We start from the raw sequence: 17515 nt of genomic DNA, 5'->3' as shown, positions 1-17515 counted from the left end.
ATTTAATGAAGTAATGCATATTTGCTTCAACGCTGACAACTATTTAAGTTGACTGGGAAGGAGATAACTTGCTGCACTCTGATAATTGCTTCAACGAGTAAGATCCAAGAAATGGGGAAATTCTAATTTGCTGGAGAAATCAGAGGCATGTACAACAATTGCTCCTCTCAATTTAATGTCTTACTATTGTTTGCACATTTTATGCCAATAAAATCAAAGCACTCAAACTTTGCTCTACTTTTGCTCTACTCTAGTTTGCCCATGTGTCTTCTGCAACAGGACATCTTGGGGTACTGAAATGCATCTTGCATCTTCATGCTTCTGTGGTGGGCAGAATGGATCTCTTTCCTCCCACCTCCTCTCTCATACCCAATTCTCAGAAGTGGAGTTATGTTTAACTATCATGATCAGTCTTCTCTGGTGTATGCAGTTTAAAAGAAATACTTTGCAATACTTGCTTCTTGTTGGATTTCTTTGATATTTATGGTATTTGGAGACATAAGGTTTTTGTTTGCTTCACTTTGCAGAACTGTTCAGATAACAAATATTTTTTCTTTTCATATAACTGTGCTTCTCAGTGACCCCACATAGAAAAAACAGTTTCATATCCATCTGAGAGCTTCTGTCTTCTGAGTATTCAAGAAGAAACATGGTACTCACAACAAGACTCAATATTCTCAAGATTATGTTGGATGCCAATATACATTGGAACAATCCACATATTCCTTCTACAATCCTGGACTCTTGACAAGGGATATATGATTTTATTCTAGCAGTGAAGGCTGTTTCAGTTCTACGTAGCTTCACTCAAGACCTGATCAGCCAATTCCCTCATTTCAGGAAAAAAAATATTCAGGTAAAACAGATACTCCACGCACTCCATGCGAGGGATGCTGGGCTCCCTGAATGCTGGGACAAGCAGCTTTATGAAGACTTCGCCCGGACAGAACAACCGAAGCAGGGGACCTGGAGCCAGAACAATTCCTGTCCGTCGACACCGTGGTGTCAGGCTCTGCCTAGACCTCCCCTTCCTTGAAGGCAGCCTGGGGAAGCGGCTTCCCCCGGAGCTGAGCGCAGGGGCAGGTGATCGGCGGGGGCCGCGGCTAATACTCAATCTGTGGGACACACACCGCTGGATCTCCCGGCACGGCCTCTGCCGCTCCCGGTGGGAATGCGGCTTTGCCAGGCTCCTCACAACCCCATATTTTGGCTGGAGGGACACCATTCGCGTGCGGTAACGCCGCCTGCAGCCGGGGCGGGGGGCTGCGGGACGGAGCCGAGACCCCGGGGCCGCCCCTGCCCAGGCCGCGGAGGGGGAGCTGCCCTCCGTCCCCGGGCGGCCCGTGGCCCGGGGGCGGGCCGGGCCCGAGTCCGCCTGAGGTGCGGGATGGCCCCGCCTGAGGGCAGCGGGCATCTCCGCGCCGCCCCGCCGGCCGCGGGGGCAGCGGCACGGGAGGCGGAGGCAGGGACGGGAGGGGAAGGGCCGCCCTCGCCCACCCCGCCGGCGGAGAGCGAGCTGGGGGAGCGGAGGCGAGGGGCGGGAGGAGAGGGAGCGCGGGCGCGGGGCGGCATCCCGCGGGCGTGTGCGGGGCCGCGGAGGCGGCGGGACGCGAGGAGGGGCGCGGGGCGCATGGAGGAGCCGGGGCCGGCCCGGGCGGCCGGCGGGCGCTGAGGCGGCGGCGGCCCGGGGGCGCTGCGGGCACGGCCGCCGCGGAGCGAGCCATGCGGGGGGCGAGGCGGCTGGCGGCTCTGCTGTGCCCCCTCTCCCTGCTCGTCACCGCGTCGTGGGGAGTCCGCTTCCATCCCGGGCAAGGTAAGCGAGCGGCAGCAAAGGCGGCGAGCGGCCCGGGGGTCGTGGCCCTGCGGCGGGCGCCGTGCCCTCCGGGGCAGCCGCCGCTCCCCGGCGGGCGGGAGGAGGCTGCGCTGGCTCCCGGCGGCGGCGGGTGGCGGGGCCGGGCGGCCGCGGGTCTCGCCGGGCGCGCTGGCGGCAGCCCCCCGCCCCCGGCTGTCACCGGACCCCGGGCTGGCGCCACGAGTGCCGTGCCAGCAGCCGTGCGGGTGCCGGCGGGGCGTTGCTGCTGTGCTACGGTGTCAGGCTGAGCCTCCTGCCTTTTGTTACAGAGACCTTGGTGAAGCAGCTCTCCTCTTACGAAATCATAACACCTGTCCGAGTGAATGAGTTTGGAGAAGTTTTCCCGCACACGCATCACTTCAGAAGGAGGAAAAGGAGCTTGGAGGCACCGCTGGAGCCCGCTGCTTTCCGGACGCATTACCAGCTCAGAGCGTACGGGCAGGTCTTCCAGCTGAACCTGAGTGCTGATGCAGGATTCCTCGCTGCTCAGTACACGGTGGTGCACGTCGGGGCCCCGCAGAAACAGCCGTCCTCTGATTTGCGGCATTGTTTCTACCGCGGGCATGTCAATGCCCAGGAAACGCATATGGCTGTCTTCAGCATCTGTGGTGGTTTGGTAAGCATGTTGGTCACTGCTTCCTGTCTCCATTCATATTCTCCTCCCTGAAAGAAATGTAGTGGGATGCCTTTGCTGGAGAGCTAAGCTGGAAATTCTTGGGCATCATTCCAAGTAGTTGGTAATGAAATGTCTTGGCATCAGCAGTGTGCACTCATGATGATACTTCTCTGGTGGGATATACAAATGCCGCTTTCAAAGGATCTCTTGCTGGCCAGTAATGTAGTTGGTTGATGTAACTCCTGACACCAAGATCCTTGTAACAGAGGGAAAAAGCATGCCCTAGAAACACAGTAACCTATTGTCTTGATAAAATGATGCTGTCAGTTGCATCAGTTATGTGTTTGTAGCTTAACAGATATTGTGGTTGTGGGTGAGGAGTAATGGTAGTTGAGATGGTGAGAGAAGAGCTGGTGTTGATCAGTTTCTTCCTCAGCTTTCAACAATGCTGTAAAGGTATGTTGTATACTAATAAGTGTGCAGCGGTGCTCTCTAAACACATTTCTGCTAAAAGGGAATAGGAAATTTCCTAACTTCAGTGGAAGTGTGTCTGTGAAACCCTTCTTAAGAATTGTATTGAGTAGACAAATCCAAACTGCAATGATACACATTTTGTACTTATCCCTTGATAGCATTTATTATGTCTTCCAAAGTGATAAGGAGAAATAGCATCACACAACTGTCTTTGAAAACAATTGTACTGTGTTGTTAAATTTTATAGTTTTGTGCCTAGAAACACGAAGACTGATACCTTGTGCTTTGCCACATCACTTCTTATTGAAAGGCCAAGGACAAGCTGTGTGACAGGCACACTGTAGAAATACAGCATTGTAAATATTGCTGTGAATTGAAGTTGGCGTTGTTCCATTTTTTTGCAGTCACTTAGGAAACTAAAGGTGCAAGCCTCTTACTTTTGGGACCTCAAGAAAATCCAACTTCATACACTAGGCTCTTTCTAGTAGCCTACACAAAATAGAATGCAATTGGTTGGATGTATTTAGGACTGTGTGATATGTATTAATAGAGGGTGATAGACAGGATAGAAGAGAGAACCAGAAGTAACTGCTATTTGAAAGAAACACCTCTTTCTTGTGCTTCTTGGATATTTGGATATATTCCATCTTGTCTTTGGGTTGAGGTGTGTGGACTTTGGTTAGTCCTTGGAAATTAGTGATGAAGCAAGCATTTGAAAACAGTAATTCTGTATTCATCCTAAGTTTTATCTATATATCTTGCTTTACAAATAACTGTCATTGGTTCTTGACTATATTATCCAAAGCTCAATTCAAAACTATACCAGATATCTTAATATGTTTACTAAGAGAGAGCGTAGTATGTTTACAAGGAGAGGGAAAGATGAGGTATCACAAATATGCTTGGTTGTCGTTTATTTCTTCCATGTTTCATGTTTTAATAGATGCTCAAATGTCATGTCATTGAGAATAGTGGCATACTTTTAACAGAAAAATACGAGAAGTTCTAAGAATTTCCACTTTCAACAATCTTTGTTGCCTGTTTGAATTCTATTCCTGTAAACTGTTGCTTTGCATTACTTGAAGGAACCACGTACATTAAAAGAAACTTTTCATCAAAACCTGTACTTACTGCTGCTAAAAGTTGTCTCAAGTACCTTATTTATCAGTTCTCAAATTCCTAATCACAGGATCATCTTCTTGCCTGCAACAGGCTGAATTTCTCACTTCTTATTTCTCTCCCCCCTCTTCCTTACTGATACATTGCAGTATCATCATGTATGTGTATGGTCAGAAATCCCTGAGTGCCTTTAACTTAGGCCTTTCCCTCTTCTAGATGAGCTGTGTGAACTTGTCACTGCAGCTTCCAGCTATGCTTCATGTCCTCAGTCATTGCCTGGCTCACAGAGTGCCTGGTCTGACCACCAGCAAAGACCTCTCTGTCTTGCTGCTCTCAGGGCTTTCTCTCACCTCTCATTTCACTTTCTGCCCAGGCAGATACAGCCTTGGAAGGAATGTAGCATAGCCAGGGTTGTGTCTGCTCTCCCCTCAGTGATGGTGGTTTTCAGAAGAGGAAGCAGAGCCTCCATGGATGCTGTTACACTTCTGTGGGATGTGCCTATAGTTTTCCAGGGAGGGATTGTGTGGTGGGCACAGCCAGCTGATTGCCTGTAACTGCGCAGAGTGTCCTCCAGCCTGACTCAGAACCTTCAAGCTAATGTTCTTCCTCATCCTCATGGATTCAAAGCAAATGTTTTCTGCCTTGTGCGACTGCCAAAGGAGAAAGCTTTTTTGGAGTTTAGAGAAGAATGAATGCGAAAAGAGCGAGCTACAGACCGTGTGGAATTATCCTGTGAGATCTTGTCCTCACTGAATGCATTCCCTATTCCTAGATAGGACTATCCTCAAAAATTAGTTAAAAGATGTGTTCATCCTCAAAGCTTTTAAAATTTCATGGGTTTGTGCATTCAACAAATGTACCTGAAAAAATACATTAGTCAGTTATTGCCCCTTAATGAACAGTGCCATGCTTCATGAGTGCATCCAAACATTTAAAGTCTGACTGCTACTGAGGTCAGATACTATTTATTGGGAGCAAGAGGGTAGAAACCAGGCTAGTGACTCAGTAGCCTTGCATTATATTCATTTTAGGTGAAGTCCTTTCTCTTTGTAGGATTGCTGAACTTGAGCTTAGTGTATGGAAGTTATGATACTGCTTTGAACTGTCTTCCAGCTTTGCATATATAAGAGAATTGCTTGTATTTGACCAATGCTGTGAAAGCTAGGCAGGAGAAAATGACTTGTACTCAGTTATAAAGGTACAGGGAGTGTAACAATGGAATTTTAAAAATTGCTCAGGATATGTGCCTGAGTCATGTGAAGTGAGACCAGGAACTTGTGTTCACTTTATCCTGTAGGCATCTATCCCCAAGGTCTGAGTGCATTCATCACAGCTTCAGTTCTCCTCAAGTTCCTTCTTTCTTTCCTTTCTTTGCATTCTCAGGTTGAGCGTGTTGCCCCCTTCCACCCTGATTTGCCATTTCACCCTCCATTAAGCCTTTTCCTGCATTTGCTAAGAGCACTTACAACGCAGAGTACCCATGGAGCATTGCTTAATGGCCCCTGACACCCTGTCTGCAGTTTTGTTGTGTTACATTTCAGAGCATGCCCTGGGTTCAGGGGTGCAAATGGCACAGGGAGGTTAGAAGGTCAGCAGGGAGTCTGTAGTAATTGCAAGGAGGGAGTGTATAATTAGGGAACTTTGGGATCCATCAAAGGCAGAAGGTCATTTGGAGTGATGGCCTGGGTGCCTAGCTGAACATCTGATCACATACAGGCATATTTCTTGCATCTTTAGACTAATTTTTGAGATTTCATGCTTTATTTCACTTTATTTTCTGAAGTTCCATATTTTTTGCTTTTATTGCCTTAGTCAGTTAGCTTCCTACAAGCAGGGAATGAGATCTGCTGAGGATGTCCCTGGATGCCTGTAGACTAAATATACCTTTCAAAGGTTAGGCAGACAGCAAAAAGAGGTAAATCCCCTAATAGTTAAAAATAATTTCACTTTTGAGAACGTGTGACTTACAAGCTTAATGACAAATACAAGCTAATACCAGTGAATGAAGTGTCTTATAAATGACGATAGCTCCCTTATTTTAACTAGCATGCACATTCAATTCCTAGCAGGACCCATCTAAAGAAAGAAACTTTTTTTGGTTGGCTTTTTTTTTTTTCATCATCCTGAATGAATGCTACAGAAACGGTTTGTTTAGTCTGTTGAGAAACCTGATATTTTTTTATCAGGGGTTAAGAGGGTGTTGGCTGATGCTGAGAACAGTTAAAATCAGTTTTTGTGAGCTAGAAGAATGCTTAAGTGCCAAAGGTGTTTTATGTGACTACTGTGAGAGATGAAAAGGTAAGAAAAAAGGAAAAAATACAGTCTTTTGGGTGTCTGGTCTCTTGTGTGTAGAGCAATTTCACATGCTCACTGGCTGGCAGTAGTTAGGAGTAGAAAAGTACACATGAATCTCTTCTTGTGTGGATTTGCCTGCAGTCCAGGAAGGCAGGGCCACTTTGTTCTAATGTAGCTTTGGAGTGTGACGAGTTTCTTCCTCAGCAGCTCAAGGGAGCCCTTTGGCAATGCTCCCTTACTGCACATCAGACTTACTTTAGTCTGGAGAAGGGCAGGAGTATGAACCTAAGTGTGGATCTTCACAATCCTCAGCACAGGAGGTTGTATTTATTTTTTATTAATCCAGGTCAGCGAATCACCTTTCTCAGAGGTTTTGAAAACGGCTCTGTCTGCTGCTATGGATTGGTAAAGTGGCTCCTTTTAGGGAAAAGGAAGCAGTCTTGGAATTTGTCTTAAAAAACTGTGATTTTTAATTGGTTAAAAAATCCAACAGTCCAAAGCCCAAAAAAAACTTGCTAGAAGCTACTGCTAGCATAGCCAGCATCCAGTTTCTTGTGCAGATCTAGTGCAGGTGACAAACCCCAGAGATTTGCTCCCTGGTTTTGTGCTCCTTAGTACTAACAACCTCAGTGAGTGAAACTAAATTGTTTTTTCCAAGAAACTTTTAACACTTGTAACTAGAAAATATGCTTACCTTGAGATAATTTAATGCTTTAACTTCTAAGCTGTCACTTCAAAAAAGATACTTTCTAAATCTGGAAGGCAGGATAGTTTCAGTATTCGGGTTACATTTATAATGCTATTAATATCCATAAGGCACATACTGGATTTCATAGTTTTTTATATTAATATACTGATTCCATCATAAGCTAGGAAAACAATCCTATTAAAATGTCAACTCAAGGCAATTGATTCTTGCTTGAGCAAACAAAGTCTTACTGCTACTGGCTGGGTGATCTGAAGACTTCCACGTGGTAGTTCTGGTTTCCTGTGTCATACAAGTATATAAGGTGAGACTCTGGCTCTGGATCTGCAAAACAGGAAGAGTTTCAGTGCTTCCATTATAACCCTGAGCATTTGCTTTGCCTCTGATCAGCACAAGGTGGTTTTAAGTAAAAGGTTTTCCTTTGCAAGTTTAAGATAAGAATATTCTTTCTCTTTGGCTTGTTACAAAATAGACAATTTCAGTCCCCTCTATAGATGTTTTAAAAACCCTGAATCTTCTCCAGTATGTTTCCCTCAGGCTCTTTGCATCTCAACTTTTCCTGGAAATGCTTCCACAGATGCTGTACCTTCACACATAGGCCAGCACAGATCAGCAAATACAGGTGGTAATTGCAGTTATAAACTGAGAAGATATGTGGAGTTGCAGATTGTGCAGCTGAAGGTCTGTCACAGAAAATGTTTTATCTAAAGCAGTAAGTCCTGAGTATGTGTCTACTTGTTCACCAGCAAAATTCTGCAGGAATTGTCCTCTCAACAGAGAGGATGTGCCTATGCAACATTTTATGTCAAGGGTGCTGAGCCATCCCTGGGCTGCCTTCTGCCCATGCCCTGTGTCTAGTGGCCTTTCATTGATAACTCCTTGGTCACATTCTTTGCCCATATGTTGCCAAATAAATTGTTTTGATGGCTGCAGCTTGTTCTCAACTGCTCCTTTTACTGTTTGGATCTATATGACCCAGGTGAATTTGCTGGTATGCTCTGGGCAGCCAGAGGAACCTTGATTTACTTTTATCTGTTTATATATATATATATATATACAAACACATGTTCATTAAACTTTGAGGAAATACACAGAAGTTTCTGTGTCAGGGAAGGGCAGAGTACACAACATATGGACCTTTGCTGTCACTAAACTAAATTACTGGTGTGCAAATAGGTGGGGGGGAGGGGTTGTGTGTGTGTTTTCTTTTTTTGTCTGAACTTAATGCTTCCAGTCCCAGGTGGCAGTCAACATTTAGCTGTCATGGATCTCAGGGAACTTTGTACTCTTGGGGAATAGATAGGCTTCCCATATGAGATAGTGTATCTGCAATGGTCTCAATTCTCATTCTGTTTCAGACATACCCTCATGTAGAAAATGGCAAGATTAAGATAGCAAAGCCAGACACTGAGAACAGTTAATATCTTCTGGGAATGCACATATTTACAGAAGTACTCAAGGTAGCTTACTGTGTGGCTGACTAGGGTGAAAATCTAACCATAGCTTGTGTGCTCTTGGGTGATAACTGCCTGTGATGGTGCTTATGAGGTCAGAAGGACTGTATGGAGCTATTCATCTCCCAGTGAGATAAAAAGGGGTTCTGCATCTACTTAAAAACATCAAACTAGGAAGTTCTCTTTAAATAGAGATAAGTTGCAAGTGTAAGTTTGCTTGACATTTTCTGACACAGGAGAGATGGTATGATGGAGTTTCCTTCAAGATAAAGTGTATGGATCCTGTAGATCTGTGTTCTGTCAGAATACTTAGCTTGATGATAGTTGAGGTGTTAAAACTAAATCCCCTAAAACTCTAAAATAAAAGCCAACAACTTACTCCCTCCCAAAGTAACCCCCAAACAAGCAGGAAAATCCCTGTACGTATTTATACATTTTGTTTTGCCAAAGCCAACAGGCATTGTATAACTGCTTTTCTGTAATGGAATCTCCATGTATATATCTATTAAAAAAATGTTGTTATGCATATTTTTAGTTGGCTTGTCTAGCTTGTTCACTGTGAATTGTATATAAAGATAAAAATAAATAAATAAATTGCCCCTCTCTCTTCCTTCCACTCCACTGAATCTTGTTTATTTCCATGAACCAATGCTCTTTCCTGGTGGCTTTGAGATTGTTTTTTTAATATTATCTCAAGTTTTTTGCTGTTTAGCCCCTCTGTTTTGGCTACAAATTTTATTTAGGAACTCCTGGTTATCGTATGTTTATTGGTAAGGCATGGTCTAAACATACAAATAGGTAAAATCCCTTTAAGCACTTACATGGAACTTAAGTTTCAATCTGGAATTAAGAAATTTTATCTAACCAAAGCTCAGGTGTCTTTGCAGACCAGGACACTTCCTGGTGAGTGCCCCATCAATTATTTTAGTGGTGTGATTATAGTCAGCTCATGCAATCTTGACATCACAGAAATAGAATTTTATTCTCTAAGAACTTCAAACATAATGTTGCTTTCAATCACTTCTAAAATGTTTCCTACCAGAAAACATTTTTTGCTAGATATTTCTTCCCTGGTGAGGGAAAAATAAAAATTTATGATTTTATTACTATTTTCTTATTTCAATTATATTAGCTCTGATTTTAATACATTAGCTTGAGCTGCTATCTCTTATTGTGTTTCTAGCTGAATTATCTTCTAGCAGAAATGCTTTTTCCAAATGTTGACAGTGTACTATGATCACTGTAATACTTTTTTCTTTAATTAAGCAATGTTTCTTAAGTCTTTCATCATAGAATATTGTAACAGCGAAGCAGGAAGAAAAAGGGGGAGGGATTCTTATATGATTCACGAGATTTGAATAATCAAAAGAGGAGGGATAGCAGAGGGGAAGAGAATAGTATAAAAGGCAGGGATTTTGTAAATTACTTTGACTGTTAAAGTGCTCTTGCTATAAACTACTTACAGGTTTTCAAGTGAGTTAAGAAGTCATGCTTTGAGGGCATGAGAAGTACTTGAGCACAGGAGTGGAGCTTATCTGGGACAGAGTCTGCCAGTGTAGAGCCAAGTTTTCCAGAGCTTCAGTTGTTCTTTTAGAGTTTTGATGAAACAATTCCAATTGTGATGTTGAACATACTGATTCCTCATTTCTGAAATCTGCTATATATCCCTTATGTTTTCCATGTGTTCTGAAAACTTTGTAGACAAAGATGTAATTTGTATATGGGCATGGTACATTCTTTAACCATAATTTTGCAATATTTACTTCTATAACTCCTGCAATAGAATTAATATTGTTTAAGACTATACAGTTTTAAGCCACTTTAAACCACTAAGTCATACCATATAGTGAGTAGCTGTGTTGATCTCCTGAACCTTGATTTAATCTAAAGTGTCTAGATCATTCATAATATTTTAAATCCAAAATATAAATTATCATTCTCATGTGGGCTTTCTCATAAATTTTCTCAAATCTATGCATATGCATAGTTCTGGGTAGCACTTCTTCTTTGGACCACTTATTTATGATGTGCAAGAGACTGTTTTCAATTTTGTAGTCTACTTCTACTGAAGAGATCTTTAAATGTACTTTTATCTCTTTATCTGAAGAACAGAAATAGAATGATTCAGGCAGCTTTCATGTTAGATGATTTGAGAGGCATCTGTAGATGGTAAATCCAGTTCATTTCTGATTTAATTTCCTGCAAATGCTTGTGCTCCTGTTTCAGCAACCTACATCTGTACATCTAAGGGACTTTTCTTTATTTCATTTTACCAAAAGTATTCTTCATTTGGATCTCACAGCTCTTTTCCTTGTGTGTCCAAGATGCAGCAATAGCTCCATTTGTATCAGCATAATCTGTCACCACATGAAGTATCACTTTCCTGGCTGGAGGACTAAAAACAAGCAGTGTAACTGGTGACTGAACTTTTGTAGATGCATGTGTTAGGAAAATGAGGAACAAACCATGTAGTTTCAAGGCAAACTTGGAGGATTGGAATCGGTGGCTACAAGTTCAATGTCTTCTTTGGCTTTGAATGACAAATATCAAATACCTTTCTTAAGATAGAACACTGCTTGATCTCTTAATTTTTGCTCTTTCTCCCATACAACATAGTGTGTTCAATTGATGTGCAAAAATTTGTCATAGACTACAGATAGGAGGCCTTCATAACTACTCAGTGGTAGTAATTGCTTCTTTACCCATACATTGTTGAAGAGGAGAGATTTCATTGTAGAAAGAATGAAAGCTTTTTGCATTATAGATTTTTGCTCAGCTATTTTTTCCATATCTAAACATCCTGGGATACTCTGTGAGACTCAGTGGGCCCAAGAGTGAGCAAAAGGAAGCTTGACAGCTGAATCCATTTTTCTAAAATGGTTGTCCCAAGTATCTGTAAAGGTGGACTCTCTAGTCTTAAGGACACAATTGAACTGTCTTGTGTTAATCTTTTGACGTGAAAAAAAAGCTAGGAATAATTTTGAGGCCAGGAATCATACTGGAGGATTCTGTCCATCCAGCTGTCTGTCCTAACTTTTTGGCCTGTAAATTTGTGGTCTGTTATTGTGAAGTTTTGAAGCGAGCAGACTCGGTCAAAAACATATGTCTTATGTTTTGTGTGGGAGTTTTACTTTTTTTTTTTTTAAGAATGAAATCATAGAAAAATAATATCGCCTTGTTGCTGCGGTTTATCTTTTCCAGTGGAAGTCTGATATTTTGAAAGTTTAATTTAGAATGTAGTACGAACTCTTTCCTTGTAAATTCCGGGGTATTGTTCTTATAATCTGTGTGTTGTAGCTGAAACCATTCCTTGTCTGTTTGTTGGAAAAGATCTTGAAGAGACAAACCCAGATTATCTGCTCCACCTGTTTGAAAGAATAGGAGGGAAGTAAAATGTATGTGGAAAATAAAGTTCTTGCTTAAATCTGGAAGAACACACTTTAAATATCTATTATGTAGAAATATGGGTTTTGGTATATCAGGAGAAAATAATTAATTAGCATGTGAGTGTTGACAAATAGTATAGGGTCAGATTTATCATATTTTTGTTAACTGGGACTTTATAATAGTATATGTAATAAAACATGAATCTTAACGGGAATTGATGCTTTGTCCCTGAGTGACAGGCTCTTGTCTGTCCCTGTCATTACAAACCTAAAAAGTTGTACCTTAAGACTAACTGACAAGCTGTGGCATGTCTGTTTTCCTGAAGCCCTTTCCAGGCCTTTCTTGGTACACTCGATCTGCTGTCCTCCACAAATTACATGCCCTGGAAACACTGCATCTGAGAAGGCTAAACTGAATGTATAAAGGATCCAGCATGAAGACTACTTGCAAAGAATTTAAATGAAACTGAGGGGGAAAAGTGCTTCTGTGAGTTAGATTTAAACAGTCTTGAAATGAAAATACTATTTAGATGTCTTTTTTCATTCTGCAACAAAGCTGGTGCAGAGGATTCATCCACAATGTGTTGACATTATCTCTAATAATGTTATATATCAGACAAGATTGCAGATAGGCTTCAGCCATGTGTCAGACTAACAGACTCTTACAGATTGACAGCTGATAACTGCTTAGAAGGATCCCAAGTTCAAGGGGAAATTATAATTCCAGTACAATACCCTGGACACTGAAATAGGCTGCAGCAGTTAGTCGGTTAGAAAACTTAGTGGGTTGTTTGAAAAAGCCCTATTCTTGATACTGTTCTCATTTATCCTGCTCTGCCACTCTCTCTATAACCCTGAGTTTCAAGGCTGCCATGAACATTTAATCTCTTAAACCGTATTATGTATGTTGTTGCTTCTGTCTTTTTGGTCAATCTTATGCTTTAGTGGCAAAACATCTATCAGGATGCAGTGTACCTACTCACTTGATGTGTTTAATTGGCTGAAGTGAGGAAGTTGCTAAAAAGTTTGAAAATCATTTGATGGAATTCTTTCTTCCTCCTCGTAGTCTCCTGAGGTGGAGTACTTAAAGTAGGAAATTATGAATTCGGTTAGAAGTGCAGTGAGAAAGAACAGAGTCAGCTTTAGGATTTCATAATTGAAAGGATTATGGGGCAGGGGGAAAGGAGCTTAATTTTTGTTCTTTGTGTATGTGCCAGTGCTTTTGTTGGTAATCAACTTACTGTGGCTCCCATTACATAGTTAACCATGTGTGTCTACGGTGGCCGGGGATGGGGAGTGTTTTGGGGGCATCAAGGATAAAAGATACTTTAATGGTGTCAACTTTGACTTCTGCTCCAGTTAAAAATCTTCAAAAATAATACCATATTAACACTGTTTCTAATCTATGGGGGAAATGCAATTTTGGAAGAAGAATACTATATAAATTATGTTAAGGACAGAAGGCAACAAATCAGTCCAGTCAGCAGTCAATTGACATCAGTCAAATTCTGAATTTCTTGATGGCCTCTGCTCTCCACAACACCTTTGCACAGTTCCCAACTGGTCCTTCTTGGTTATACCTGGTTTCTCTATATTTTTGTGATCTCCTTTGTTTCATAACTCTTATTGTAATTACTTTTAATACATTGTTAATATGTGAGGTAATCTGAGTTATTCTGGTGGGGCAAGTCCCTGAAAGCAAACTTCTCTTGCCTTACCTTCCAGGTTTTATTGGAGTTTCCCCTGTCTGACATGCATGTGTATGATCATTAACATCAAAATGTTACCATAAATAGATTTTATTTCAATGAGAATTATTTTTACATCAGTATTTTCAGTGAAAAATAATTAAATTACTTCTCTTGCTTTCAGATGGGCACCTTCAAGGCACACGATGGTGAATACATTTTAGAACCTCTGATGAAAGCGGATGGAGGTGAACATGAAGATGAACATAACAAACCACATCTTATATACAGACATGATGAACTTAAAAAAGAGTATCAGAAATCCTATAAACCTTGTGAAGTTTCAGGTAGAGTCATACTTTAAATTTCATTGTGCCTTTTTCAAATGTCAGTTGTTCTAAAGAAAAAAAAAGCAAGATTTTATTTATATATATAAAAATAATTTTATTTATATATTTATATCTATTAATTTTATATATATATATATATATATATATATATATATATATATATATATATATATATATATATATGAAAAATAATTTTTCTCCACATCGTGCCATTAGAACCTACACATTTCTTTCACATAAGCTTGTCAGCTTTTCCTTGTGTTTTGTGACAGTGGCAAATTCAAAAGTAGGACTGAATGTATATGTAAGAATAACCCATGATGTTGCAAGAACTCAAAACTTTGCTTTGTCCTACATTGTCCCGTATGTAAACATTGAAATAATAGATCCACAGGAGCTGTTGCTTATATTCACAAAAGATAATGAACTAACTGCAATTCTAGCAGATAATAAAAGACAATGAACTTACTGCAAGTCTAGTAGATAATACATGAACTTCTCTCTTCCTTAATAATGGAAGTATCTAATATTAATCATTAATTTAATACAATCTAATCTTACCCATTATTGTAAATGTTTGTCCTTGTGGGTATTTTAATAATTCATTTACTCCATATATTCATAATATTTAGTATTATTCAAGGTTAAAGGAAGGGGGTCAACAGAACCTCTGCCTTGAACTTTCAGAGGGTAGACTTTGGCCTGTTCAGGGCACTGGTTCAAAGTGTCCCTTGGGAAACAGTCCTTAATAACAAAGGGGAATGGAAGGCTGGACATAATTTAAGGAAGAAATTTTACAGGTGCAGGGAAACGCCGTCCCTATGTGCCGAAAGCTGAGCCAGCAAGGAAGATCAGCTCCCTGATCAGTTACTGGGCTGAACAGGGAACTTTGACTGGAACTCTACTTGAGGAATATCTATGTAGATGGTTAAAAACATAAAGATTAAAAAAAGCTTGGGTGATTAGCGTTATTAATTTTGGAAATTTTTTAAAACATATTTTGTAGTCGAAAACATTCTTTTGAGAATTTTGCTTTCCCATAGCTATTAAGGCCAGAAAATAACCATTACTTCAAGCAAATGTTCTTATTCCTGTGCCTTTTTTTATTAAATGATAAATAATATGTACTGAACCAAATTAGAGGTCTTTCAATTCGTTTTGTGACTTTTTTTCTTTAATCTAAACAAGCTAGTGTGACAAAAAGGCTTCAGGCATTAAGAACATAGTCGTTTTCTGCCTTTTCATTTTTTGGAACAATTATAAGAGATTGTGAGCTAGGGCTTACTGTCAGTTTGGGGGCAGTGAAGCTGCAGAAATGTTTATGAAGAAAAGCTTTGTGTTTCTATGTTTCTGTTCTAAAAATGATGTGTCTCCTTTAATGCTAGTCTTGCTTGGTTATTCATATCTTTTCTTCGCAGAGGAACAACTTATATCACTACTTGGAATCATGAAAGTTTCTCTTTCTCTAGTAAGGGAACCTTGACAGATGATATGGAGGAACATACCAGAAAATACATATTTTTAGTTTGAAATTGGGCCATGGTAATTCTAAAATTGTCTAACAAATCTTTTCTCCTCTTTGTACTGTTTTCTTCTAAAACTAGTTTGCCAATGAAGAAATTTTTTGCAACCCTAATATATGCCTTACGTCAGGATCGGATATTTATTGCATCTCCTCAGTCCATAAGTTCTGTTTCCTTTAGACATGGAAGCTCATCAGAGTTTGCCAGAATAGCTTTTGGATAAGTCTCATAGCTATTACTTATCCGCTTGTTGATTTCTGGTGTTGTTAAACAAAATTAATTTGATTTGTTCTTGATTTGTTTGATCCATAAATTTAGATAATATTTAAACTCTCCCTTTAAATCTGAGTATTATTTCCCATTTTGCCAGTACTCTGGAATCTCAGACACTTTCTGTGACCTAGTAAAGATTGTGTATATGAAACTGCTTCAGCCAATTCTCTTCAGTGCATCCAACTTAGTCTAAACACATAAGAGTATATGTGGATACTCTTGAACTAGTTCCTCTTCAGAGCCAGTCCCTGCTTTCTCCCCTCATTGTTAGTGCTAATGGCTTCACGATTAGTATAGCTTTATTTTGTGATTGATTTTTAAACAATTACTCAGTAAAGTAATTATTGTTGTCTCTACTGTTTTTCTTTCTTGCCATATTGTACCCTAACTTTAAGGAAGACAAACTGTGGATCTCTCAAAAATACCTTAAAGTTTAGACATGAGGGCTCTTCCCTTGAATAATGGAATGTGTAGATTTAAATCCTCTCAAGATGAGGGTGACAGAAGTGTGGTCTCTGAATTCTTGGGTCAGTGCTGTAGTCACTAAGTCATTAGAATAAAATTATTAGGAGACATATCCTTTGGCTACTTTTTAAGAGGGAAATCGAGTTTCCACAAAGACAGTGGAGGTTTCCTCTGAAGGGGCTGGAGGGCCCAGTTAGCTGCTGAAGTGCTAGAGGGCAGTGAGAATTCAGATATGCTTCTCTGTTGGGTATTTTTTATGTGAGCTAAGATGACTCTGGTAAAGGCATTGTTTTTCTGTATCAGGCATCAGAAGCATTTGTTGGCTGGACTATGCAGTATAATTGGAAGTATTACAGTACTTAGTTGAAGATATCTGAGTAGATTGTGTGTTTCCTAGAGCCTGATTCTACATAATGAATATTTACAAAACTGTCAAAGGGGTCACTTAAGGCTTTTGTTGTGTACTTGCTTATGAAGTTAAATTCCATATTTATTTAAATATAATGTTATGTGAATTTGAAAGTCAGTAAAGACTTGAATTCAGGAGTTGGAAGTAGTTTGATTTTATTTGTTCTTCTGGTGCCAAAAGTTTGTGCATAAAAATGTGTTTTGTTTAACTAACTTGTGTCCTTTGTTGTACTGAGTAAGCTGTAGTGCTTATCTCCTTCCAGCCTTCCTATTTGGATTATACTGCTTTCTAGGAACTGTGTCTTATTTGCTTAATTTCTGTGTCTTAACTAATTTGTAACAAATAATCCATTTATGATAGAACTATATAAAAATATTCAAGACATCTCATTTGGTGTTCCTATTACAGTCTTTTGTGGTTTTGGGGTTTTTTTAATGGTTCCACAGTTTCTCTTGGAAATAAGATCATAAATATAAATTTTTCTATTTTGGGCAGCCTTTTGCCTTTGTATTTAGCAACTGCATTCAACAATAAATCTTTTTATTTTACAGAGAAAGAGTTGCAGAAGAGCACTTTATTACATCCAACCTTCAGCAGTTTAGATGAAAAGAGCAGCATTTTACAGAAGTCTCTCAGTTCAGAGTATGCTTTAAATAACATCTCCGTAGAGGATGGTGGCAATCCACATTCCAGGAAGAAACGTTTTCTTTCCTATCCAAGATATGTAGAAGTGATGGTCACAGCTGACACCAAAATGGTTCGTCACCACGGGCAGAATTTACAGCACTATGTACTAACTCTGATGTCAATAGTAAGTAAGTTCTTAAGCATTAGGAATTTTAATTATTTCTGTTCTGTTGTTTTCTTTTCTGCAACTTTCCTGTCTTCTGGTTTGATCAAATTCT

The 17515-nt window shown here is 40.2% G+C and overlaps 1 protein-coding gene across 1 annotated transcript in view; it reads left to right on the top strand.

Moving 5' to 3' along the window:
• Nucleotides 1-1722: 1722 nt before the first annotated feature.
• The window catches only part of ADAMTS20 (ADAM metallopeptidase with thrombospondin type 1 motif 20), an 85409-nt gene continuing 69616 nt past the window's right edge, over nucleotides 1723-17515 (top strand). Inside the window, exons 1-4 of the mRNA XM_059472141.1 lie at nucleotides 1723-1813; nucleotides 2122-2468; nucleotides 13775-13937; nucleotides 17162-17421. Coding sequence (XP_059328124.1) covers nucleotides 1723-1813; nucleotides 2122-2468; nucleotides 13775-13937; nucleotides 17162-17421 — 861 coding nt within the window. The remainder of the gene's footprint in view (nucleotides 1814-2121; nucleotides 2469-13774; nucleotides 13938-17161; nucleotides 17422-17515) is intronic.

The sequence above is a fragment of the Ammospiza nelsoni genome, chromosome 5 (genome assembly GCF_027579445.1).
Source record: "Ammospiza nelsoni isolate bAmmNel1 chromosome 5, bAmmNel1.pri, whole genome shotgun sequence".
Lineage (NCBI taxonomy): Eukaryota > Metazoa > Chordata > Aves > Passeriformes > Passerellidae > Ammospiza > Ammospiza nelsoni.
The sequence above is the reverse complement of the archived record's forward strand: the minus strand, read 5'-3'. Positions and strand labels throughout refer to the sequence as shown.